This window comes from Pseudophryne corroboree, chromosome 5 (genome assembly GCF_028390025.1).
Source record: "Pseudophryne corroboree isolate aPseCor3 chromosome 5, aPseCor3.hap2, whole genome shotgun sequence".
Lineage (NCBI taxonomy): Eukaryota > Metazoa > Chordata > Amphibia > Anura > Myobatrachidae > Pseudophryne > Pseudophryne corroboree.
The window spans coordinates 343916379-343943787 of record NC_086448.1 but is presented as its reverse complement, the minus strand read 5'-3'; the positions used below and the strand labels follow the sequence as shown (position 1 = coordinate 343943787).

General features: G+C 43.1%; 1 protein-coding gene across 13 annotated transcripts in view; it reads right to left on the bottom strand.

The window, feature by feature from the left end:
* The window catches only part of LRRFIP2 (LRR binding FLII interacting protein 2), a 276779-nt gene that overhangs the window by 156364 nt on the left and 93006 nt on the right, over positions 1–27409 (bottom strand). For 7 of the 13 annotated variants that reach the window (XM_063922583.1, XM_063922587.1, XM_063922586.1 and 4 more), the window contains exon 4: positions 15626–15676. The exons of the other annotated variants lie outside the window; for them this stretch is intronic. In XM_063922583.1, coding sequence (XP_063778653.1) covers positions 15626–15676 — 51 coding nt within the window. The remainder of the gene's footprint in view (positions 1–15625; positions 15677–27409) is intronic. 13 annotated transcript variants of the gene reach the window in all.

The window sequence follows — 27409 nt, the reverse complement described above, 5'->3', positions numbered from 1 at the left end:
GGGGAGCACTTTGGTCCTGTATCAGTCACATGAAACTTAGTTAATGCATATGTGTTTAGTTGCACATTTATATCAGTGCAGCATTACTGGTTAGTGGGACTCATAATGCCAGTATTAGTACAATATAATGATGTCCAGATATAAATACTTAGTTGCTTGTATTCTGATGATACAGTAGCACACTAAGTGTTGGTCATGAAAGAGTTGCTGCTTACAATGGTGTGGAGTTTACATGTGTTCTGTTGTATAAATTATTGCAGATGTTTTTCTATATGTACACTTAATTATGCACTTTAAAAGGTGTTATGTTGGATTATTAACAGAGAGCACGATCTCGAGCAAGACCCGTTTAGGGCTCCATTGGAGTCTGCGCTAGATGTGGTTGCATGACATGATGTTTTGTATAATGAATGTTTTATTAACTTTTTTAACCAATTTTATGCACTTTAGGTAGTCTTTTATTGCAGTGTATATGTGGACACGAGAGATAAGCATGTACATTTTTTACACGTTTTTGCATACCATTTTGCACATGGGCACTGTTAACACAGTATTTATATACAAAGGAGGATGTCACTTATAAGGATTTGACACTGCGGGCGACGGGGTTTCCCGGCCAGCATGGTTAGTTGTTTACCAATAATCACCATTTGCATTCAGCACTTTATGTATATAAGAGAGAACAGTCATGCTATCCGGCGTAGCTTTAGTGAAGCAGATACGGGCTGTGACAGATCGGAGCGCTCATATGTATGGTATGTTATGGCTTCTTAGGTTGCCGCGGCAACGTGACCGGGACCCGCTACGTCACTTCCGGCGGAAGTGCTCTGCTCGTGGGGACGGACGCTGGGCCTGGGACACGATGACGGCGGCAGCCAGTGGGGGACAGCAATGAGGGGTGAGTGCACCTATAAATGTTCGTTTATTTGCAGTGTGGGGTTATCCTGATGAAGGGGCTACACGCCCCGAAACGTTGATGTTGTAACTTTGCAGTGTTTTCACTAAAGAACCTGGTGTGATTTACAAAGTCTGAGTGCCGCCTTTCTTTTGGGATATATATATATATATATTCATTCATTCACACACACATACTCCTACACATACGTATATAAATACATATTTAGCAAATTACAGGCCTTTGGTGTTTGGTGAGGCTATAAACCGTTAGGTAACAAAAAGGCATGGATTTTAAGGTTAAAGCCTTATTGCTTGGTATTTTTTTAATGCATACATTAAGGGATACATTTTTAGGTGCATCTGATGAGTCTATTATACTGACTGATGTTATTTGTCCTCACTTCCCATAATCCCCTTAGGTCTTTACAAAGATTTCCTTTCAGCTTCACTGAGGTGTAATAATCCTATCAAAATACAATTTCTTGGTATATGGACTAGTGGAAAGAAATGTGTGCAGCATCATGCTGAGAGAAACGCAGACATGACAGGTTCAGAAACAACCGCAAACATTTCAGAGGCCAAGCAAGGTTGGCAGATAACTCCATATTTATGTTCATAAACTGTGCAGAATGACAGCGTAACACAATGTCTAGCATGAAGTTTACCCAATCACAGCTTAATCAACGAAATTGTTTAACTTTAAATTCTCTTGAAGATTGGTTTTTATAACAATCCATAAAATGGATGAAGGACACCATACAATTAGTACTAAATTCCTAAAGAATGTAGCCTCTAAATTTGTCCTAAACTGAATTTATCTGCATCCCTAAAACAAGTTGCCTAAAAACGAGACTAGTTTTCATAAATCACCATGACTTGTATTTTTGCAGATAAAACATGCGTGGCAAAGAAATAAAATAGCAATTTAATAATATTTTTAATGCTTAAATCTACCTGTCATTGGTGTTATCATGTGCTATTATACAGATTTTTATCTAACACATTAATTTATTTATTCATGAATCAATATTAAATTTGTAAGAAAGAGAACATGAACCTCTAGACCAGGCTTTTTCAACCAGTGTGCCGTGGCACACTAGTGTGCCGCGACCAGTTGCAATGTGTGCCGCGGAGCCAGAGCAGCTTCCTGCACCTTCAGAGTGAACTGTTGGCCCAGGCTCTTCTTAGAGGATCAGTCGTGCTCCGGCCGTGACCTATGCCTTGATGACGCGACGGTGTGATATCATAGGTCACAGCCACCGCGTCTCACCACCCAGCCAGCCCATCCGCCTGCATACACATCTTCCAGTTCCCACCTGCGTCCACAGCTTTCCTTGCTCACCCACATCCACACCTGCCCGACCGCCCGCTGCTCAGTATTCACAGCACTCCACTATGAATAATCCCCGCCACTGAGGAACAGGGAGGAGGACCGGTAGGGGCTATTTGTTATGTTATTTCTCCTGTGGGGAGCAGTAGGATTTATGGGGGGATCAATGTGAATAATTCATGTGGGGAGCAATAGGGTTTAAATGGGGAGAAATATGATTGATTTATGAGGGGAGCAACATGATTTATGTGGAGAGCAATGTGATTGTTTTTTCTGTGTAGGCCAATGTATGTGTGGATTTTTTATTACTGTGAGGCCCAATGTGTGTTTTTTGTTTTTTTTCTGTGGGGAACGGATGGTGTGCCTTGGCAATTTTAAAATATTGTTTGGTGTGCCGCGAGTAAAAAAAGGTTGAAAATCACTGCTCTAGACTTTAATCCAGCAGCAGTGCTTGACATAGTTCATGTAGGACAGCCCACCCCCATCCATGGGATAGAGCTGTGGTGTAAGGATGAATGAGCCAACATTCCTCCAAGCTAAAGTGGGGACCTGATCAACAATTACTGGCAAAGTCATTGCTGCTGAAGCGGGTCACACCAGTAACTTAATCCTAAAGGTTCACGAGACTTTTAAAGTTAATACTGCATCATTTCTATCAAGAAATGAAAGAAATATGAAATGCTTTTGTTTGCTATTTCATGTATTGGGTTCCTTTTATCCATTTTTATGATGTAGATCAGTAACTCTCAACCTGGGCTGCAAGTACCCTCCAGGGTTCCTCGCTGTGACGTTCAGAGGTACTTTTGCATGTAATAGCGGGGTGGAGCAGGGCATCTGGGTGATAAATAGACATAGCGAAAGCAGTGTCCTAGGAATCTCTAGCCCATGGTTCGCAGTAAGACCCTGACAACTAAATTAAAGTCTGTAAAATAAAACATGTGTGTCTATAGTTTTATTGTCAGTTTAATTTTTTTCACAAATTGTAATATGTATGATTAATTTTATGGTGTAATTTATTTATTTTTTAAATCTTGTTTCTAGAACATTTATTACTTTAATGCATAGTTACACCTAAATATTATATTTAATAGCAACTATTTTCATTACAAATGTACTGAACTGCAAAAGATGGGGGTACAAACAACGCAAATAAGTTACCAAGGGATAGCCCAGTTGAAAAATTATTGAGAGCCACTGAACACATTTAACTACTTGCCTGGCGTGGTCACATCAGATGTGACCACGCCAGGCTGGGGTTTCCCTGACATGGTCACATATCCACCAATCTCAGGAGGGACCTCCAGACTCCTCTGCTTCCTTGTTCACTACCCCAGTGCCTGACATGCATCACTGCTGATCAGGCAGCCTGGCTGCACCCCCTAACCCGCAGCTGCAGGGAGGAGCAGCCGCTGGGAAATGTAAAGCTGTGATGTTAAGATGGACTGATCATCAATAGTCCACTATACCAGTCTTCGATGTTTAACTCAATGTTTTTAAAAAAAAGTTTATTTTTATTTTATTTTTAATTTTTAATAAAATGGTGCTGGATATGTTTTAAATAGATGTACCTAGCAATATTAGCCAGTTAAGTGGTCATGGTCACATTTTTGCAAAAAAGTCTGACAATTCTCATTGGTTTATAAACTTTGTAGCACCACTGTCAGTAAAGTGCAGCTTAACACAAATACAAGACCACACTGTAAGGAATGTAACATAACTGGATTGTTTTCATTTTAAAATTCAAGATAATCCACTTGACAAAGTAAAACTGCTTGTGAGTGAAAGCTGAATTCAGCACACTCAGACTTTCACAATATGTCATACCTAGCTCTTTAAGATCGTGCATTCTTTGGTGATTACTACAAAGCTCTTGTAAACGTTTTGTAATTCTTTTATGAAAATCTATACAAAGTACTCAGGTAACACTTTCTGGTGATTATAAGAGGCGGTTAATACAACAATTTAAGCAAAGGAAATACATTTGACCAATTTCAATAAGCAAATATCATCAGTTCTGTCTATGGGATAGATTAAATTAGTTGCGCAAATTATGATGTGCTTATTGCGGTGGCCGGGGCTACTCAATTGCTTTAGGGAAGCTTGAACAGAAATCCGCAGTAAGTAGGGCTAAAAGCCCTTATCGCAGGTGCCATAAACGCAAAAACCTATAGTTATGGGCACTTATCTGGATATCAATGGATTAACAAGTGTTAGCTGCGTATTTACAGATCAAAGAAAACAGCTTCTAATTGAATAGCTCCGGGAGTAACAGTCTGAGACTACAGGCACTTTTTATCACGCAGCTAATTAAACCTGACACAGTATGAAGATACTCTATTTACATATCCATAATGAATAACTTTCCAATAAAGCAGTGGTTCCCAAACTTTTTTGAATCACGACGCCCTAGAGTAACAGAATTTTTTTTTACACGGCACCCCTAGGCCAAAAGTTTCTTATTGAGAAATGTAAAAAAATATATTACATTAAGTAAATTGTGTTTATCTGCCATAGTTAGGTTCAGTTATGTGGTGAGGGACAAAATTTGCTTTTGTTTGTCCACATATTTTGTGATTGACAGCCACAAGCACTGGCTTTGCCTATTACGTTGTCAACAAATTATTTGGAATTGGTCCTGGACCACCAATCCAAGGTACCCTTGCAAGTGTCCGGAGGCACCCCAGGGTGCCACGGCTCACAGTTTGAGAACCAATGCCATAAAGGGACACCTCACTAAGTATGCTTTTGTTAAAATATTTAGTGGACTGGAGCTCCACTTATTCTAATAATAGACATTAACCACATAAGGTGGGGAGGGCCCTGTCTTGAATGCCCTGGGCCCCCTGAGGGCATAACTCGGCCTTGATCATAAAGCAACAGCCAACATTAAACCACATATAAAATACTATCAATATAGCTTAAGTGCTATCTTTTTTTAAGTTATCCTTGATAACCCGCCTACGCTTTCAGAGTTGGTAAATTAATCACCATTTATGAAACATGTTACTATGTGTGTGTACACAAAATTGATACATTCAGCTTCCAGAATTAACTCTAGATATTTTCTAAATTTCTGTAGCTGTACCTCCAGGATAAATATGCTATGAGTATGACAATTTGTGTAACATGGGCACAGAGCAAAGTAATGGAATCACCAAGTGGGTAATGAGCATGGTAAACTTTAATATAAAACTACATTTTGAGATAATATTTCAAAATCTGAATGATCAAACTTTATCATTTTCTTTAATGGAATCAACATTACTGTTGTACATTTTAATTTAATCATATCATGGAGAGAAAGTGTAATGGCTGTTAAATTGCCTTATTACCATTATAAGAAACCTCATATTAAGATATTATTAGGTATATAAAATTGAAGTCGAAAGCTGTCGAGTGGAAGCTGCCGTGAGCAGCGGCTGTGACATATCATCCGGCTACGCTGCTATAGCCGCTGCTGTAGCACTTCTCTCCCCCGGTCTCAGCTCCCACCTCTCAATTCGACTTTTTTTAAATTCGAATTGAGATTGCATTGATTAGCCCAGGTCGGATCCATTCCGACAAATGAATGTCGGAATGGATCCGACTTCAATTGAATATACGGGCAGTACGGATGGTGTAATGGTTAGCATTACTGCCTCACAGCACTGAGGTCATGGGTTCGATTCCCACCATGGCCCTAACTGTGGGGAGTTTGTATATTCTCCCCGTACTTGCGTGGGTTTCCTCCGGGTACGCCGGTTTCCTCCCACAATCCAAAAATATACTGGTAGGTTAATTGGCTCCCAACAAAATTAACCCTAGCATGAATGTGTGTGCGTGTACATGTGATAGGGAATATAGATCGTAAGCGCCACTGGGGCAGGGACTGATGTGAATGACCAAATATTCTCTGTAAAGCGCTGCAGAATTTGTGTGCGCTATATAAATAACTGGTAATAATAAATATACCCCTATGTGATAATTCAATCAAACACATTTTCATTGCTTTATATACAAATGAATGAAAGGCTCCCCATAATGATGTTTTCATTCAGTGAACACTGATAGTTTAAAGAGTCCTCATATTACTTACTATATCACAAATCAAAATTATTTTCCTTTATTAGTGAAATTAGCACTTCAATTGATAACGCCAACATCTTGTACCGGTGTGTCACAAGCCACCTCTGCGGCTTGTCTCATGGTCGGGTCCTGGTTGTTGGTAAGCAATCGGGACACTGCACCTTCTGACCACGAGGTCAGACGGTCCCGCTGGTTGCTAGGCAACCAGGACGCCAGACAAAGATAGCGGCTGCTGTTGCCAGGCAACCAGGATGCCAGGCAGTTGGACTGCTATTTATCGAGTAGAGACCTCTAGTGCACGTGCATCGCTGCATATGCTTCTACTTACTAATCAGAAGCCTTTCCTCCCCTGGCTGCACTGACTGGTGAATCTCCCTTATAAGGCAGTCAGGCCAGCTCCTTGCTGCCGATTATATTTTATGCTTTGGTATAAGCTGCTGGTCCGTGTTCCAGGTGCCAGCACCGCATGCCTGTCTTGTGGATACTCTGCCTGTCTAGCTTTGCCTTGCCCTGTTCCAATGTTTTTTAACCACTTGTTTGCTTCCAAGTACAGAGACTGCAAGCTTTATTGCCTCCCCTGACTTTGCTGAGGTCCAAACTCAGTCCTGTCCTTAACCCCATGTTCCAGTCTAATCCCTTCGGGCTCTCATATATTGCACTAGCCTCCTACCCTATGGTCTCCAGCCAATTGTGTAAGGCTCTACTGCCGAAGGTATAAAACCTGGCGGCATCCTAAGTACCGCAGTGTGCATCGAACACTAAAGGAATAACAGGTGGCTTTTGCAGGCAGAAGACCCTCAATAGAGGTCTTATGCATTTGTGCTGTAGTTCCATAACACTGTGTTGTCTTATGGTTTAGGCTCTATGTCCATATTTTCATAGAACTGCCCATAAGCAAAACCTGAAGATGCACAGTATGTTGGTGTATTCAGCATTCTAATGAAGATTTCACACATCTACATGTCAATTGCACAAACTTTTGTGGTGAGGGACTGGATTACATACTATGCTACTTCCTTATGTTATACATTAAAGTATAGTTATAGCCCTCAATTAATAGCTTTTAATGAAGCACCAACATGAAAGTAGAAAGAAAATAAGATTTTACTTACCAGTAAATCTATTTCTCGTAGTCCGTAGAGGATGCTGGGGACTCCGTAAGGACCATGGGCATAGACGGGCTCCGCAGGAGACATGGGCACTTTAAGAAAGAATTTAGTTCCTGGTGTGCACTGGCTCCTCCCTCTATGCCCCTCCTCCAGACCCCAGTTAGAGAAACTGTGCCCAGATGAGATGGACAGTACAAGGAAAGGATTTTGTTAATCCAAGGGCAAGATTCATACCAGCCACACCAATCACACCGTATAACTTGTGATAACTACCCAGTTAACAGTATGAAAACAACATATTATCAGTGCAAGACCGATGCAACTATAACATAACTCTTATTGAAGCAATAACTATATACAAGTATTGCAGAAGAAGTCCGCACTTGGGACTGGCGCCCAGCAACCTCTACTAGAAATAGATTTACCCGTAAGTAAAATCTTATTTTCTCTAACGTCCTAGAGGATGCTGGGGACTCCGTAAGGACCATGGGGATTATACCAAAGCTCCCAAACGGGCGGGAGAGTGCGGATGACTCTGCAGCACCGATTGAGCAAACATGAGGTCCTCCTCAGCCAGGGTATCAAACCTATAGAATTTTGCAAAAGTGTTTGAACCCGACTAAGTAGCAGCTCGACACAGCTGTAGTGCCAAGACCCCCCGGGCAGCCGCCCAAGAAGAGCCCACCTTCCTAGAGGAATGGGCCTTGACCGATTTTGGTAACGGCAAACCAGCCGTAGAATGCGCTTGCTGAATCGTGTTACAAATCCAGCGAGCAATAGTTTGCTTTGAAGCAGGGTCACCAATCTTGTTGGATGCATACAGGACAAACAGCGCTTCAGTTTCCTGACTCTAGCCGTTCTGGCCACGTAAATTTTCAAAGCCCTGACCACATCAAGTAACTCGGAATCCTCCAAGTCACTAGTAGCCGCAGGCACCGCAATAGGTTGGTTCATATGAAAAGATGATACCACTTTTGGCAGAAATTGTGAACGGGTCCGCAATTCTGCTCTATCCATATGGAAAACCAGATAGGGGCTTTTATGTGACAAAGCCGTTAATTCTGACACACGTCTAGCCGAAGCCAGGGCTAATAACATGACCACCTTCCACGTGAGATATTTTAACTCCGCCGTTTTAAGTGGTTCAAACCAGTGTGACTTTAGGAAACTTAACACCACGTTAAGATCCCAAGGTGCCACCGGAGGCACAAAAGGAGGCTGATACGCAGCACTCCTTTTACAAACGTCTGAACTTCTGGTAGAGAAGCCAACTCTTTTTGAAAGAAAATGGATAGGGCCGAAATCTGAACCTTAATGGAGCCTAAGTTTTAGGCCCAAATTCACTCCAGTTTGTAGGAAGTGAAGGAAACGTCCCAGATGGAATTCTTCCGTAGGAGCATATGTCTGCTTCCCAGTTGTTTACTTCCGGAATGAACACTGTTGACAGTGCTCTTACATGATTCTCCGCCCAGCGAAGAATTCTGGTGGCTTTCGCCATCGCCACTCTGCTCCTTGTGCCGCCTTGGCGGTTTACATGAGTTACTGCGGTGACGTTGTCTGACTGGATCAGAACCGGTTGGTCGCGAAGAAAGGTCTCCGCTTGACATAGGGCGTTGTATATGGCCCTTAGTTCCAATATGTTGATGTAAAGACAAGTCTCTTGACTTGACCAAAGACCTTGGAAATTTCTTCCCTGTGTGACTGCTCCCCAGCCTCGGAGGCTCGCGTCCGTGGTCACCAGGATCTAGTCCTGAATGCCGAATCTGCGGCCCTCTAGAAGGTGAGCACTCTGCAGCCACCACAGGAGAGATACCGTGGCCCTGGGGGATAGGGTGATCAACTGATGAATCTGTAGATGTGACCCGGACCACTTGTCCAGTAGGTCCCATTGGAAAGTCCTCGCATGGAACCTGCTGAAGGGAATGTTTTTCCCAGGACTCGAGTGCAGTGATGCACTGACACCTGTCTTGGGTTCAATAGGTCCCTGACTAGAGTCATGAGTTCCTGGGCCTTCTCTATCTGAAGGTAAACCCATTTCTGGTCTGTATCCAGAATCATACCAAAGAAGGGCAGACGAGTTATAGGAACCAACTGTGACCTCGGGAAATTGAGAATCCAGCCGTGTTGCTGTGACACCTTCAGCGAAAGTGACACGCTGTTCAACAACTGCTCTTTTGAACTCACCCTTATTAGGAGATCGTCCAAGTATGGGACAACTGTGACTCCTTGCTTGCATAGGAGCACCATTATTTCCGCCAATTACCCTGAAATTGGTCATGACAATCCTGTACTGCAATTGTCAGGTAGGCCTGATGGGGTGGATACATGGGAACATGAAGGTATGCAGCCTTTATGTTTAGATACACCATCAAATCCCCCCCTTCCAGGCTGGCGATGATCGCTCTGGGGGATTACACTTTAAATTTGAACCTTTTCCCGTATAGGTTCAGAGATTTTAATTTTAAAAATAGGCCTGACCGAACCGTACGGTTTCGGGACTACAGCCAAGGTTGAGTCATATCGCCTTCCTTGTTGCAGGAGGGGAACCTTGAGCACCACCTGTTGGAGATACAATGTGTGAATTGTATTTAATATTATCTCCCTTCCTGGGGGAGAAGACGGTAGGTCCGATAAGGAAAAACCGGCGAGGAGGCACCTTTTCGAATTCCAGCTTGTAACCCTGAGAAACAATTTTTTATTGCCCCGGGAACCACCTGTGAGTGAACTCAGATGTGGCTGAATAGTCGAAGACGTGCTCCCACTAGGGCGGACTCCCTTAGCGGAGCTCCAGCGTCATGCGTTGGATGTAGTAGAGGCCGGGGAGGACTTCTGTTCCTGGGAACTAGCTGTGCCCTGTACCCTTACCTCTGGTAAGAAAAGACGCTCCTCGTACTTTCTTGTTATTCTGCGACCGAAAGGACTGCATTTGATAATGTCGTGCTTTCTTAGGCTGTGAGGGAATATAAGGCAATAGATCATAATTACCAGCTATAGCTGTGGAGACCAGGTCCGAGAGCCCTTCTCCACACAATTCCTCAGCCTTGTAAGGTAAACCTTCCATATGCCTCTTTTAGTCGGCATCACCTGTCCATTGCATGTTCTCCAGGACACTTCTAGCAGAAATCGACATAGCGTTGACTCTAGAACCCAGTAGACTAATGTCTCTTTGGGCATGTTTTATATATATATATATATATATATATGACAGCATCTTATATATATATATATATATATATATATATATATATATATATATATACACACACATACACACACACACATATCCTAGGGTCAATACCATGGTATCCTTATCTAGGGTTTCAATCTCCGCTGATAAGGTATCTGTCCACGCTGCTACAGCGCTATAAACCCATGCCGACACAATCGCCGGTCTGAGTAGTGTACCAGAATGTGTGTAAATGGACTTCAAAGTACTTTTACTGCAAGCTATCTGCAGGATCCCTGAGGATAGCTGTTAAGTCAGCGCTACCTTTTGGGTAAACGTGACAAAGCTTTGTCCACCCTAGGGGAAGATTCCCATCGTATCCTGGCCCTAGTAGGGAAAGGATACTCCCTAAGAATTCTTTTTGGGAAGCTGAAGCTTCTTGTCTGGAGATTCCCGCTCTTTTTCTTCATGAGAGGAGGGAAATTTACCTCAGCTTTCTTCCCCTTAAACATGTGTACCCTCGTGTCAGGGACAGATGAGTCATCAGTGATATGCAAAACATCTTTTATTACAATAATCATATATTGAATACGTTTCTGACAGTTTTGGCTGTAACTTTGCATTATCGTAGTCGACACTGGAGTCAGACTCCGTGTCGATATCAGTGTCTATTATTTTGGATAGTGAGCATTGTGAGACTCTGAAAGTCTCTGCGACATAGGGACAGACCTGTGTAGATTCACTGTCTGTTCTCTAATCTTTTGTGCAATAAATTTACCTCAGCACTTTATTTCACATATCCAATCAGGTGTCGGTGTTGTCGACGGAGACACCACTCACACACACATTTGCTCCATCTCCTCCTTAGGAGAGCCTTTTACCTCAGACATGTCGACACACACGTACCGACACACCACAAACTCAGGGAATGCTCATCTGAAGATAATTCCCCCACAAGGCCCTTTGGAGAGACAGAGAGAGTATGCCAGCACACACCCCAGCGCTATATGACCCAGGAAAAACCACAGCAATTTAATGTTTACCCAGTAGCGCTGTTATTATCTGCGCCGAATTTTGTGCCCCCCCCTCTTCTTTAAAACCCTCTCTTCTACCGTGGTATAAGCAGGGGAGAGTCCGGGGAACTTCCTCTCAGCGGTGCTGTGGAGAAAAACATTGCACTGGTGAGTGCTGAGGGAGAAGCCCCGCCCCCTCGACGGCGGGCTACTGTCCCGCTAAAAGTGTAAAATTGGCGGGGGCTCATGCATATATACAGTGTCCAGCTGTATATATGCTCCTTTTGCCAAATAAGAGGTGTATATTGCTGCCCAGGGCAACCCCCCCTGCGCCCTGCACCCTTACAGTGACCAGAGTATGTGAGGTGTGTGGTAGCAATGGCGCACAGCTGCAGTGCTGTGCATTACCTCAGTGAAGATCATGAAGTCTTCTGCCGCCTGTGAAGTCTTCTTTTCTGCTCATACTCACCCGGCTTCTATCTTCCGGCTCTGCGAGGGGGACGGCGGCGCGGCTCCGGGACGGACGGCGAGGGTGAGATCCTGCGTTCCAATCCCTCTGGAGCTAATGGTGTCCAGTAGCCTAAGAAGCAGGACCTAGCTTCAGAGAGTAGGGCTGCTTCTCTCCCTTCAGTCCCACGATGCAGGGAGTCTGTTGCCAGCAGAGCTCCCTGAAAATAAAAAACCTAACAAAATACTTTCTATCAGTAAACTCAGGAGAGCTCACTGAAAAGCACCCAGCTCGTCTGGGCACAGTATCAAACTGGGGTCTGGAGGAGGGGCATAGAGGGAGGAGCCAGTGCACACCAGGAACTAAATTCTTTCTTAAAGTGCCCATGTCTCCTGCGGAGCCCGTCTATCCCCATGGTCCTTACGGAGTCCCCAGCATCCTCTAGGACGTTAGAGAAACAGGTAGTAAAGACATCCGTGAAGTGACCCTTATATGACTGTGCCCGGAAGCAAATGCATCACTTCCCAGTAAAACTCTGTTTTTTGCGACACTAGTTGCATGCTTAGCTAATAACAGATTACATCAATAAGGCTCACTGCACAATAGGCCCGATCAGCATGAATTGGTGAAGTGCGGAAATCACTATTTAGCAATCGCAGTCTAAGTCCTGGCGGGGGACAGGGACGGGGCATCGTTTTAGCGTTGTTGTGCGATGTTGGGGGGGATGCGGTCCGGACAATGGAGGTGTGTTGTTATGAGCCATGGTAGTGGCTCATTCCTGTTTTGCATTTTGGTTATGTATTTTATGTTATACTTCTGTTTCTGTTCCCCGTGGGTGTCATGGGGTGTCTGGTGTCCACCCATAAGGAGAGGGTACTGTTATGAACCTCAAACAGTGGTTCATTCCTGTTCATGTATTTTATGTTATAGTTCTCTTGCAGGCCAGGATTTCCCTTTGCTCTGGTTTAGAAGACTCTTGTTGGCCGCCGGTGGTGAGTCTGTGTAATTGCAGCCTGTTTCCATACGTTTAGCCTCACCTGTCTGTTAATTGCACTTGTAAGTTTGGAGTCGTGCAGCAGGGCAGCTGCACGACATAATTAATTAGGGTCCCTGCTGTGATTGGAAGAAATCCTTGTTATATTCTGTCTCAGTGCATTACACAGACGCCAGTGATAGCTTCTGTCTAGCTGCTTCCAGCCTTGAAGCATTCTTGTCCAGGAATCCAGTGTCTGATCCAGTATCCTGCCTTGAAGCATTCCTGTCCAGAAGTCCTGTGGCTTTGTCTGTGCCTGATCCAGTATCTGGCTTCTTGGTGTCCACCAGTCTGTCGTTTGGGATTCTGCCTGTCCTCCGGTCCTGAGAGCCTGTGTCAGCTACTTTGGGGGTTCCTGTCCTTTTGCCAGTATTCGTACCGGTTTCGTGAGTAGCGGCTCTGCCGCATCCCTCGGCCTAGGCCGCAGCGTCTTGCTATATTTGTTTTGGAGTTTCTGCAGAGGTTCTGCGTTGGCTGTCCTCGCCGGTATACGACAGTATCATGTAGGCGTGTGGACAGCATTGCCTTTGCGGTTAATCTTGGCGGCTGAGCCGCGCAAACTTTCATGTAGTTCTGTAGCGCCCCTAACTCTGTATTTCTGTCTTTAGTTAGAGGTTCCCCTTGTCATCATCCCGTCTCAGTTTACGCCTTGTCTCCAACTAAGACCGGAGGGCATCGGAGTTGGGCAGACTTAACCTGCCCTTCAAACGTGGCTGCCGTGGGCCCAAGAAACTATAGTCTCGCAGGCATAAACGGACGAGGGTGAGACAACGGAGTCAGGTTTCCGTAGGGGTTGCTGCCGAGCTCTGTATCTATTGCAGCATTACGTTCCTGTACTTAGGGCTCATCCGCCCAGTTCCAGGAGTACCAAGTACAGTGAACGTAACATGTGTCCAGACCGTTTGCAGGGCGGGTGGGTGGCGTCACGCGCAGCCGCTGTGACCCAAAACATGGCAGCCCGGCGTCTGCCTTCGCAGCTAGGCTGCACAGGCAGAGGGGCTACCTTAAACATACTTGGAGGCTGAATGCACAGTTAATCAATTATTATTAAGTAACACAAGGCTTGTTCACACGGGCTCCCTGTCAAATTGTGGTTCCCAAACTGGGTGCCATGGGAAACTTGCAGAAGTGCAGAACAAAATCAGATTATTTATGGTCGATGTGATAGGCAAAACCAGTGCTGGTAGCTGCCAATCATAAAATCTGTGGACTAACAGAAGCGCAACGCTGTACACCAACACACAACTGAACCTAAGAATTACAGGCAACCAGAATTGACTTAATTTAAAAAAAAAAAACACATTTCAGAAATTCTCAGTAAGAAATTTATGGCCTAAGGGTGACATGAAAAAATGCTGATACTTTTGGGTGCTGTGATTCAAAAAAGGATGGGATCCACTTAACTACATACATCAGTATGTCCACAGGACATACTGATGTATGTAAGAATGGGTATGTAGATGTTAGATCTACAATATCGAGGTAGATAGCCAATAGGTTGATATGCATTAGGTCGATAGGGACAAAAGGTTGATAGTGCAAAAGCTTGACAGGCACAAAAGTTTGACAAGACAATGGTCGACACATTTTTGGGTGTTTTTATGTTATACGAACATTTGCATAATTTACTATACACGCGGACTACGATTGGGATTAGCAACCTGCCTGCCCAAAGCATGGTAAGCAAAGCGAGCCCGCAAGGGTATACTTGTGTACAGACTGTGGTCACATAACATTGAATATACATGATGTGGCCTCAAAAAGGCCAAAACACTTGTGTTGACCTTTTCACATCATCGACTTTTTTTGGACCTGTCGACATAATGCATGTCGACCATATGTTTAGTTAAACTTTAAATAGCTGGCCATGATGGTCTATTAATTTTATACAGAAACCTATTTTAATTCAGCTAATCACAATGTAATCATAAATTCTCAATTTTTGCAAAAAGCATTAACTGCAGATCCCTTGTGAAATCCATGTTTAGTATGGTATGGCAACATTCAAAAATGCACTTTTACTCTAGAGTTCTTAACAAAAGTTGTACACTATTTATGGATTATGTCACAGAGCTGCGAGGTTCTTGTTTCAAATCAAACAGGTCCTGACAAGAGATTATGTCTAAGAGCAGGAGAATCTATAATTCATTGCAACGGTATTAGATACTCTTTCCAGTAAATGAAAACGCAGACAAAGATTATGCACTTAAAGTTGTACATACTCCTCTAATATATTGCATTTTATTGTGTAAGAGAACTTCACAACTTATCTTACCATTAAACTGTAAATAAGGCACTTTTATTTACTCTAAGAACGGTGTTCAAGATGATGCTTATGATACACATAAATAAAACAGTAACGCAACAACCTTAATATCCTAATGGAAATTAACATATAAAAAATTGTTCTTTATCAAACATGAGAATCCATAAGGGAAATAAAAATGTTCATCAAGCATAATCATTGCTGCATAAAACACAGAGGATATGTACTGTATGTTATGTTAGTAATCCACATCAATCCAACACGTTATGTTTCACAGGGAACACACATGCATAACTACCATCCACTTCTGGATCTGTCCCCATTTTCTATCATGATAGCGGTGAGTGAGCTAGAAAAATGTAACACTAAAAAATCAGCAACTCACTGATAAAGGAAACCGCGACAGTATATTACACTTCTTGATATAGTGTTATTTATACAAATACAATTTCAAAACAAATTGTTACAAGCAGAAGACACATGTACACAAATACTTTATACACAATAATAAGATTTTACTTACCGATAAATCTATTTCTCGGAGTCCGTAGTGGATGCTGGGGTTCCTGAAAGGACCATGGGGAATAGCGGCTCCGCAGGAGACAGGGCACAAAAAGTAAAGCTTTTCCGATCAGGTGGTGTGCACTGGCTCCTCCCCCTATGACCCTCCTCCAGACTCCAGTTAGGTACTGTGCCCGGACGAGCGTACACAATAAGGGAGGATTTTGAATCCCGGGTAAGACTCATACCAGCCACACCAATCACACCGTACAACTTGTGATCTAAACCCAGTTAACAGTATGATAACAGCGGAGCCTCTGAAAGATGGCTTCCTTTAACAATAACCCGAATTAGTTAACAATAACTATGTACAACTTATGCAGATAATCCGCACTTGGGATGGGCGCCCAGCATCCACTACGGACTCCGAGAAATAGATTTATCGGTAAGTAAAATCTTATTTTCTCTATCGTCCTAGTGGATGCTGGGGTTCCTGAAAGGACCATGGGGATTATACCAAAGCTCCCAAACGGGCGGGAGAGTGCGGATGACTCTGCAGCACCGAATGAGAGAACTCCAGGTCCTCCTTAGCCAGAGTATCAAATTTGTAAAATTTTACAAACGTGTTCTCCCCTGACCACGTAGCTGCTCGGCAAAGTTGTAATGCCGAGACCCCTCGGGCAGCCGCCCAAGATGAGCCCACCTTCCTTGTGGAGTGGGCCTTTACAGATTTAGGCTGTGGCAAGCCTGCCACAGAATGTGCAAGTTGGATTGTGCTACAGATCCAACGAGCAATCGTCTGCTTAGACGCAGGAGCACCCATCTTGTTGGGTGCATACAATATAAACAACGAGTCAGATTTTCTGACTCCAGCTGTCCTTGCAATATATATTTTTAATGCTCTGACAACGTCCAGTAACTTGGAGTCCTCCAAGTCACTTGTAGCCGCAGGCACTACAATAGGCTGGTTCAGATGAAATGCTGACACCACCTTAGGGAGAAAATGCGGACGAGTTCGCAGTTCTGCCCTGTCCGAATGGAAAATCAGATATGGGCTTTTGTAAGATAAAGCTGCCAATTCTGACACTCTCCTGGCAGAAGCCAGGGCTAGAAGCATGGTCACTTTCCATGTGAGATATTTCAAATCCACCTTTTTTAGTGGTTCAAACCAATGAGATTTTAGGAAGTCCAAAACCACATTTAGATCCCACGGTGCCACTGGAGGCACCACAGGAGGCTGTATATGCAGCACTCCCTTAACAAAGGTCTGGACTTCAGGGACTGAAGCCAATTCTTTTTGAAAGAAAATCGACAGGGCCGAAATTTGAACCTTAATAGATCCCAATTTGAGACCCATTGACAATCCTGATTGCAGGAAATGTAGGAATCGACCCAGTTGAAATTCCTCCGTCGGAGCACTCCGATCTTCGCACCACGCAACATATTTTCGCCAAATTCGGTGATAATGTTGCACGGTTACTTCCTTCCTTGCTTTAATCAAAGTAGGAATGACTTCTTCCGGCATGCCTCTTTCCTTTAGGATCCGGCGTTCAACCGCCATGCCGTCAAACGCAGCCGCGGTAAGTCTTGAAACAGACAGGGACCCTGCTGAAGCAAGTCCCTCCTTAGAGGTAGAGGCCACGGATCTTCCGTGATCATCTCTTGAAGTTCCGGGTACCAAGTCCTCCTTGGCCAATCCGGAACCACTAGTATCGTTCTTACGCCTCTTTGCCGTATAATTCTCAATACTTTTGGTATGAGAGGCAGAGGAGGAAACACATACACCGACTGGTACACCCAAGGCGTTACCAGCGCGTCCACAGCTATTGCCTGCGGATCTCTTGACCTGGCGCAATACCTGTCCAGTTTTTTGTTGAGGCGAGACGCCATCATGTCCACCATTGGTCTTTCCCAACGGGTTACCAGCATGTGGAAGACTTCTGGATGAAGTCCCCACTCTCCCGGGTGAAGATCGTGTCTGCTGAGGAAGTCTGCTTCCCAGTTGTCCACTCCCGGGATGAACACTGCTGACAGTGCTATCACATGATTCTCTGCCCAGCGAAGAATCCTTGCAGCTTCTGCCATTGCCCTCCTGCTTCTTGTGCCGCCCTGTCTGTTCACATGGGCGACTGCCGTGATGTTGTCCGACTGGATCAATACCGGTTTTCCCTGAAGCAGAGGTTCTGCCTGGTTTAGAGCATTGTATATTGCTCTTAGTTCCAGAATGTTTATGTGAAGAGACGTTTCCAGGCTCGTCCATACTCCCTGGAAGTTTCTTCCTTGTGTGACTGCTCCCCAGCCTCTCAGGCTGGCGTCCGTGGTCACCAGGATCCAATCCTGTATGCCGAATCTGCGGCCCTCCAATAGATGAGCACTCTGCAACCACCACAGAAGAGACACCCTTGTCCTTGGAGACAGGGTTATCCGTAGGTGCATCTGAAGATGCGACCCTGACCATTTGTCCAACAGATCCCTTTGGAAAATTCTTGCGTGGAATCTGCCGAATGGAATCGCTTCGTAAGAAGCCACCATTTTTCCCAGGACTCTTGTGCATTGATGTACAGACACCTTTCCTGGTTTTAGGAGGTTCCTGACAAGCTCGGATAACTCCTTGGCTTTTTCCTCCGGGAGAAAAACCTTTTTCTGAACCGTGTCCAGAATCATCCCTAGGAACAGCAGACGAGTTGTCGGCATTAACTGGGATTTTGGAATATTCAGAATCCACCCGTGCTGTTTTAGCACTTCTTGAGACAGTGCTAATCCCATCTCTAGCTGTTCTCTGGACCTCGCCCTTATTAGGAGATCGTCCAAGTATGGGATAATTAATACGCCTTTTCTTCGAAGAAGAATCATCATCTCGGCCATTACCTTTGTAAAGATCCGAGGTGCCGTGGACAATCCGAACGGCAGCGTCTGAAACTGATAGTGACAGTTTTGTACAACGAACCTGAGGTACCCCTGGTGTGAGGGGTAAATTGGAACGTGGAGATACGCATCCTTGATGTCCAAGGATACCATAAAGTTCCCCTCTTCCAGGTTCGCTATCACTGCTCTGAGTGACTCCATTTTGAACTTGAACTTCTTTATGTACAGGTTCAAGGACTTCAGATTTAGAATAGGCCTTACCGAGCCATCCGGCTTCGGTACCACAAAAAGAGTGGAATAATACCCCTTCCCTTGTTGCAGAAGAGGTACCTTGACTATCACCTGCTGAGAGTACAGCTTGTGAATGGCTTCCAACACCGTCTCCCTTTCGGAGGGGGACGTTGGTAAAGCAGACCTCAGGAAACGGCGAGGTGGATCTGTCTCTAATTCCAACCTGTATCCCTGAGATATTATCTGCAGGATCCAGGGATCTACTTGCGAGTGAGCCCACTGCGCGCTGTAATTTTTGAGACGACCGCCCACCGTCCCCGAGTCCGCTTGAGAAGCCCCAGCGTCATGCTGAGGCTTTTGTAGAAGCCGGGGAGGGCTTCTGATCCTGGGAAGGAGCTGCGTGTTGCTGTCTCTTCCCTCGACCTTTGCCTCGTGGCAAATATGAATAGCCCTTTGCTCTCTTATTTTTAAAGGAACGAAAGGGCTGCGGTTGAAAAGTCGGTGCCTTTTTCTGTTGGGGAGTGACTTGAGGTAGAAAGGTGGATTTCCCGGCTGTAGCCGTGGCCACCAAATCTGATAGACCGACTCCAAATAACTCCTCCCCCTATATACGGCAAAACTTCCATATGCCGTTTTGAATCCGCATCGCCTGTCCACTGTCGCGTCCATAAAGCTCTTCTGGCCGAAATGGACATAGCACTTACCCGTGATGCCAGTGTGCATATATCCCTCTGTGCATCACGCATATAAAGAAATGCATCCTTTATTTGTTCTAACGACAGTAGAATATTGTCCCTGTCCAGGGTATCAATATTTTCAATCAGGGATTCTGACCAAACTACCCCCGCACTGCCCATCCAGGCAGTTGCTACAGCTGGTCGTAGTATAACACCTGCATGTGTGTATATACTTTTTTGGATATTTTCCATCCTCCTATCTGATGGATCTTTAAGTGCGGCCGTCTCAGGAGAGGGTAACGCCACTTGTTTAGATAAGCGTGTTAGCGCCTTGTCCACCCTAGGAGGTGTTTCCCAGCGCTCCCTAACCTCTGGCGGGAAAGGGTATAATGCCAATAATTTCTTTGAAATTATCAGCTTTTTATCAGGGGCAACCCACGCTTCATTACACACGTCATTTAGTTCTTCTGATTCAGGAAAAACTATAGGTAGTTTTTTCATACCCCACATAATACCCTGTTTAGTGGTACCTGTAGTATCAGCTAAATGTAACGCCTCCTTCATTGCCAAAATCATATAACGTGTGGCCCTACTGGAAAATACGGTTGATTCGTCACCGTCACCACTGGAGTCATCGCCTGTGTCTGGGTCTGTGTCGACCGACTGAGGCAAAGGGCGTTTCACAGCCCCTGACGGTGTTTGAGTCGCCTGGACAGGCACTAATTGATTGTCCGGCCGTCTCATGTCGTCAAACGACTGCTTTAGCGTGTTGACACTATCCCGTAGTTCCATAAATAAAGGCATCCATTCTGGTGTCGACCCCCTAGGAGGTGACATCCCCATATTTGGCAATTGCTCCGCCTCCACACCAATATCGTCCTCATACATGTCGACACACACGTACCGACACACAGCAGACACACAGGGAATGCTCCTAATGAAGACAGGACCCACTAGCCCTTTGGGGAGACAGAGGGAGAGTTTGCCAGCACACACCAAAAGCGCTATATATATATCAGGGATAGCCTTATAATAAGTGCTCCCCTATAGCTGCTTTGTTATATAAAAATATCGCCATAAATTTGCCCCCCCTCTCTGTTTTACCCTGTTTCTGTAGTGCAGTGCAGGGGAGAGACCTGGGAGCCGTCCTGACCAGCGGAGCTGTGAGAGGAAATGGCGCCGTGTGCTGAGGAGATAGGCCCCGCCCCTTTTCCGGCGGGCTCGTCTCCCGCTATTTTGAGAAATCAGGCAGGGGTTAAATATCTCCATATAGCCTCTAGGGCTATATGTGAGGTATTTTTAGCCTTTATAGGTACTCATTTTGCCTCCCAGGGCGCCCCCCTCCCAGCGCCCTGCACCCTCAGTGACTGCCGTGTGAAGTGTGCTGAGAGGAAAATGGCGCACAGCTGCAGTGCTGTGCGCTACCTTTAGAAGACTGCAGGAGTCTTCAGCCGCCGATTCTGGACCTCTTCTGTCTTCAGCATCTGCAAGGGGGCCGGCGGCGCGGCTCCGGTGACCATCCAGGCTGTACCTGTGATCGTCCCTCTGGAGCTTGATGTCCAGTAGCCAAGAAGCCAATCCATCCTGCACGCAGGTGAGTTGACTCCTTCTCCCCTCAGTCCCTCGCTGCAGTGATCCTGTTGCCAGCAGGAATCACTGTAACATAAAAAACCTAGCTAAACTTTCTCTAAGCAGCTCTTTAGGAGAGCCACCTAGATTGCACCCTTCTCGGCCGGGCACAAAAATCTAACTGGAGTCTGGAGGAGGGTCAAAGGGGGAGGAGCCAGTGCACACCACCTGATCGGAAAAGCTTTACTTTTTGTGCCCTGTCTCCTGCGGAGCCGCTATTCCCCATGGTCCTTTCAGGAACCCCAGCATCCACTAGGACGATAGAGAAATTGTAGTAGCGACAAACAAGATATACTATAAAATAGTATGATCACTGACTTACCACTGGCAACTAGTTACATATGCATTTATCTTCATCACACATGTCACAATATGGCATTGGCAACTTACAAAAGGATTCTTGAGTGAAGCTTCACATGCAGGAAATAAAAGGCTAGGGAAATTAACTTTTTCCTTGATGCGTTAATGGCTCAGAGTTGTAGAATCCAATGGAAATAATGATTCTCATATGTAAGCAAAGATACCTGCATACAAATAGCTGGCTGCAGTTGTAGCCTTACTATCCAAACAGAGCTCCTGAGGACAACTCAAAGGACCACGGGTTGTGATGGGAAGTCACATACTACACTGCAGGATAATCCTAATAGGATTTTGCCAACAAGCTTGAAGTTATTGTAACAGTAAATCCAATACAGACATAGGATATGAACACATCAAGAGTCAATACTACATACTGTACTGAAAAGGAGTTATTAGCTTAATTGATAAAATACATTTAATTGCCCCGTTTCCTATTTCAGACATAATTATTTAAATGCAAATTCACCTGCTTTGTTCAATTTTAAAAAGCATTTCCATAAAATCTTTGAAACGATCTTGTAGATAGTGACCTTTTACTACCACAACAAAGCACAATGGGGCTGATGTATTAACCTGGAGAAGGGATAAAGAAGTGATTATTATTATTATTACTACCAGTTATTTATATAGCGCACACATATTCTGCTGCGCTTTACAGAGAATATTTGGCCATTCACATCAGTCCCTGCCCCAGTGGAGCTTACAATCTATATTCCCTACCACATGTACACACACACACACACACACACACATTCACACTAGGGTAAATTTTGTTGGGAGCCAATTACCCTACCAGTATATTTTTGGTTTGTGGGAGGAAACCGGAGTACTTGGAGGAAACCCACGCAAGTACGGAGAGAATATACAAACTCCACACAGTTAGGGCCATGGTGGGAATCAAACCGATGACCTCAGTGCTGTGAGGCAGTAATGCTAACCATTACACCATCCGTATAAACCAGTGATAAGCGCAAGGTGATAACGCACCAGCCAATCATTACAGATTTGAAAAATGACAGTTAGGAGCGGATTGTCTGGTGCGTTATCACCTTGCACTTATCACTGCGTTATCACTTCTCCAGGCTTAATACATCTGCCCTAATATTCCATGTAATATGACCAAAAAACCCACTACCTACAGAATGTTGTGGCATGTAACACGTCAATCAAAGTGTTCTGGCCAAAGATTAAATGCAGTCTAAAGGCAATTCAAATGACCCTACAGCAACTTCATGCAACTAAAATACAGAATGAAGCTAAATTAGCACATCCACAGTTGATCTGAGGTTAAAGTCTACTGTATGAATTTATTTCTGAAATAGTGTCTCTGGGTGGGAGAGAACTATGAATAAAGGATTTAAAGATTTGAGGACAGCTATTTACATGTCTTCTTTCGCAACATATCTCTCCAGGCTTTAACCACTTGTTATGAATGATGAGCAGATGTCGGTAATATAACATGGCAGTAGGGGCGGAGTGCACACAGTGGCCTGCATAAACCTGACCTGCACTCTGAAGGTAAGAATCTGGCAACAGCTACAGTACCACTCAGGCATAGTCTGCTACATGTCAACAAATAACATTAGGACATATATAGATAGATATTTTTCAGAGTCCATTATATACTTTTGAGTTAAAGTATACTATATAAAAATAAAAACAAGATGGTCACTCACAGTAAAACAAAATGCTATACTATACTAATGTGAGTGCTTATCAAAATCATGTAGAATACGTAACTTAGGAGCTAAGCGCAAGGTAAGATGATATTCCAATTAAATCTACAGGCGTCACATAAAAAGCTAAACTTCATTCTGATTATTAGGTTTATTTAAAAGATTCAGAAACATGGATATTATTTTGGTAAAATATTTTGAGTGTTTTGGAGGAAAACAAAAAATGCTCATGTTAGTGCAGCACTGCCCAGAAGACCACATTCCTCTGTAGTGACTAGTGATAGTGCACACAGGTGGAGAATTCTGGAACTAATCTGTGTACACACCTACTGACTATCTAAAGTCTTGCTTTGTAGAATGCTTCATCTCACCTTAGACTTTATTCCTTTTGTTGCTTACAAACGTTATCTTTAATACCTATATTAGACTGTAATGTATTTGGAAAGCAGACCTGGCAGCATTAGAGTTCTCTCCAAACTGTCACAAGTCAGTTATATCACAAAACACTGTACTTATTTAAGGATCAGCAAGAATATAACTCTGAGGAGACTGGAGGTTTAGCAGACTGGATGGGTTGCACATATTAACACAAATAAATAGCAAAGCATAAGCAGCATTTATAGTCCTGACCTATGAAATCTGTTACTATAAACGTAATCAGAAATGAAGTATGTGTGCAGAAATACACACAGACGATTTATGGTTCAACTACACACTGAAACCACAGATGCAGCTTATGTTTTCTGTAGAGGTGAGAGATGTGTATAATTCAGTAATCAGTTATTTCTATAATATAGTATTCAGAAGATTTGTGAACTCCACAAGTATGTTACAGGCATTAGGTTTGTATACACAGTGCATTCAAGTATTAGTTAGATAATACACTACAAATAGTTTATCTGGGCTTCAATCTAAATCTAAAGAACTGGAATTTATTCACTAATATGTAGAGTATGTGTTAGTAGGGATTCTGGTTAGAATAAATATACCTGTTTGGATAAACTACCAAACAAGCAGAACGTCAGAATAGGACATTCAGGCATGGCAATCTGACATTTTATACACACATTGGCCCGTCAAATGCAAACACACCCCTTAGATGAAATGCGTTCGGTGGCGTTATTTTCCAGAACCGTTTCATAGCAATGAGTGATTCTACCAAGAGCTCAGTGGATTCACTTTTTTACCTCTACTGCACTGGTGGTTTTAGCTACAGACTTAGCTACCTGGGCCTTTTCTGTCAGGTGCATTCAGTACAAGGGCATAATTACAGGGACAAACACCCTTGATGATCCGTAAAAAGGTAGGCGTCTTCTGTAATTACAGGGACAAACATCCTTGAAAGGACATTATTGAGGAATCATGAGGGCTCCAGTCTCTTGGAAACCAGTCAGTGTCTGCAACTGCATCCTTTCGAACAACTTGCCATGCCCACATGTTGTTCAGATAAGCCATTTTACAAGAATGAACCAAACCTGGCGCTGTGATTTACACAAATGTTTTGAAGCTGCTCTCTATAGGGCTATTGGTATATATGCCCCAAATATAAAGCACAAAAAAGAAAATCAAGAGAGCGCTAGTTCACATTTGATGTGGATATTTTATTTATATTAAATGAAAAAAAGTTATAAGAAAAATTTATTATTTCTCTAGCAATGTTTAAAACATTTCAACTTATTGCCGGCCGGCAGAAACACTCTCACCACATAAAAAATAATAATAATTCTAAAACAGGACAATTCCCTTTCTTAAAAAAGAACAATTTGCATGAATCCTAAAAATACAGCTATTTATATAGTAATCAGTGAATGCTTCACAATTTTTCTCACAGATTGTATATGTATTAATTTTAACCATGGATGTAATACTAGTCACATATTTTAAGCAAAGTCTCTCCAGAGAATTGAAACCTGTATTCAGTTGCTTTTTGAAATCTTGCTACAATGTAACAGTCCACGTATCAAAATTGTGAAGGAATGCTGAAGATATTCCTGGGTATGTTTATGAAACAATGAAACAACATTCAAATGAGCTATAATGATTAGTGGCAATTGCTTTCACTGGTAATTATTTGCTCTTAGATGAATATGCTCGTTAAGCCAATATACTTTCACAGATGTTTGAGCCAGTTATCCGTAGCCTGTACTAAATATATAGAATGAATGTTTTGTCATGCAAAAATGTCTCCGAAGCAATCACCGTGCGTGTGATAGTGCTCCCGGCTGATTGACTCACCGATCACCTGTTAGCTGTGGGACTTAAATTTCTCATCTATCCACGGCAGCAGACAGTTCGTCCTCCCGGCTTTTGATGGTAATATCTTGTACCTTTAGCCTTATCCGGAGTCCGTGAGTTCAAGCTGGTGGTAGTTTTCCCTTCTCAGGTGGTGTCGGTTTACACCGATCAGGCTGGTGTGAGTTCCTCCGTATGGATTCCTCCGCTATCTGTGCGGGCAATGATAGACAGACGCGTTTCTCCGCCTACTCCTCAGTATCGGCGGCTTCCTCAGTGTCATACCCTTAGCTCCCTTCAGCTTCCTTTATATATGTGTTTCATTGTCCAGATGGTGTGGATAATTTCTGATTGCTGTTCAAGCCTCACTTTCATCACATTGCTGGCTGTATACTTAACAACTTGATATGCTTAAAGGGAACCTGCAGTTATTTTATTTATTATCCTACATTCATAATAATCATTAAACAATATCAACAATATATATAAATAACAATTTAAAACATTGCTAGATATTTCTAAATATTTCATATATATAAAAGGACACACACATAACTATATGATGAATTAATATTTACCATTTAAAAATAATAATAATAATAATAAAGATGATCGAGATTAACAAAAAACAACAACAAACAAATAGATACTTTCATTTTGCATAGAACTTCCTTCTTCCGATATATATTTTATACCATGCAAATACATATGGATCTACATGTATCTAATATACAAGGAAATTACTATGCATTATTATTTATAGAGCTATACTGGTATATTCACAGTTCTTCATTTTTGGAAAGAATATATACATATGTATTGTTACAAGACTTTATTAACTCTAACCAAACAATTAGTAGTCATAAATTGAAAAAATATATGTACACAAAAGTTTAATCAAAAAAGTCTCTCTCTCAAATGCATATTATACACATTAACCTAATGACTTTTTTTCCCCCCTTCCACCATATATAGGTGGAGTATGAGAAAACTAAATGAATCAATGGTATAGAGGGGGGGGGGGGGGTGGAGAAACGAGAGATTGGGAAAGAAGAGAATGGATTTTATATGGGTAAAGGGGATCCGGAAACAAAAATAAAATAATAATAAAAAAAGAGGGGGGAAAGGGGAGGGAGGCGGGCAAAAAAGAAGGATTTTTTAAGAGGATTTTATAAACAACCTAATATTATCTATTTATACTCCATTGAGCTCCACCGTATCATTTAATCCTATTGGGACCATACAATCCAGTAAAAAAATCCAATATGCTTCACGTCTACGTAATTTATTAAAACGATCTCCCCCTCTATTCGTCACTCTAATATGTTCGATTCCAATCATAGTGATATTATCCCATTTGGATTTCTGGCATTGTACCACATGGTCAGACAATGGATGCTTTGCTCCCTTAAGTATATTCCTCCTATGCTCCATACATCTAATGTGTAGGGTTCTAGTGGTGCGCCCCACATATTGTTTCCCGCATTTGCAAGTAATTAAGTAGATAATATAAGTAGAAAGGCAATTGATAAAATCCTTTATAGGATATATTTCACCTGTTACAGAGGATTTGAAATTCTCACTTTTCCTAGGTGCAATGATGCAAGATTGGCAATTATTTTTCCCACATCTGTGGTAACCATTTGGCCTCACAGGAAGCCAGGAATTATTTGTCATATGGAGGATCTTCTTCTCTTTAACAAAGTGGCTCGGCATTAATTTTTTTCGCAGGTTGTCTGCTTTTCTATAGATGACTGCCCCTCTAGGGTTTATATGTGGTTTTAGTAAGTCATCCAGAAGTAACAGAGATGTATTTTTCTTTATGACTTGATTGATTTTATGTGCACAACTATTATATTGAGTTACAAACGCTGTGCTCCTATCATTTTTTGTACTACTTGTTCCATATTT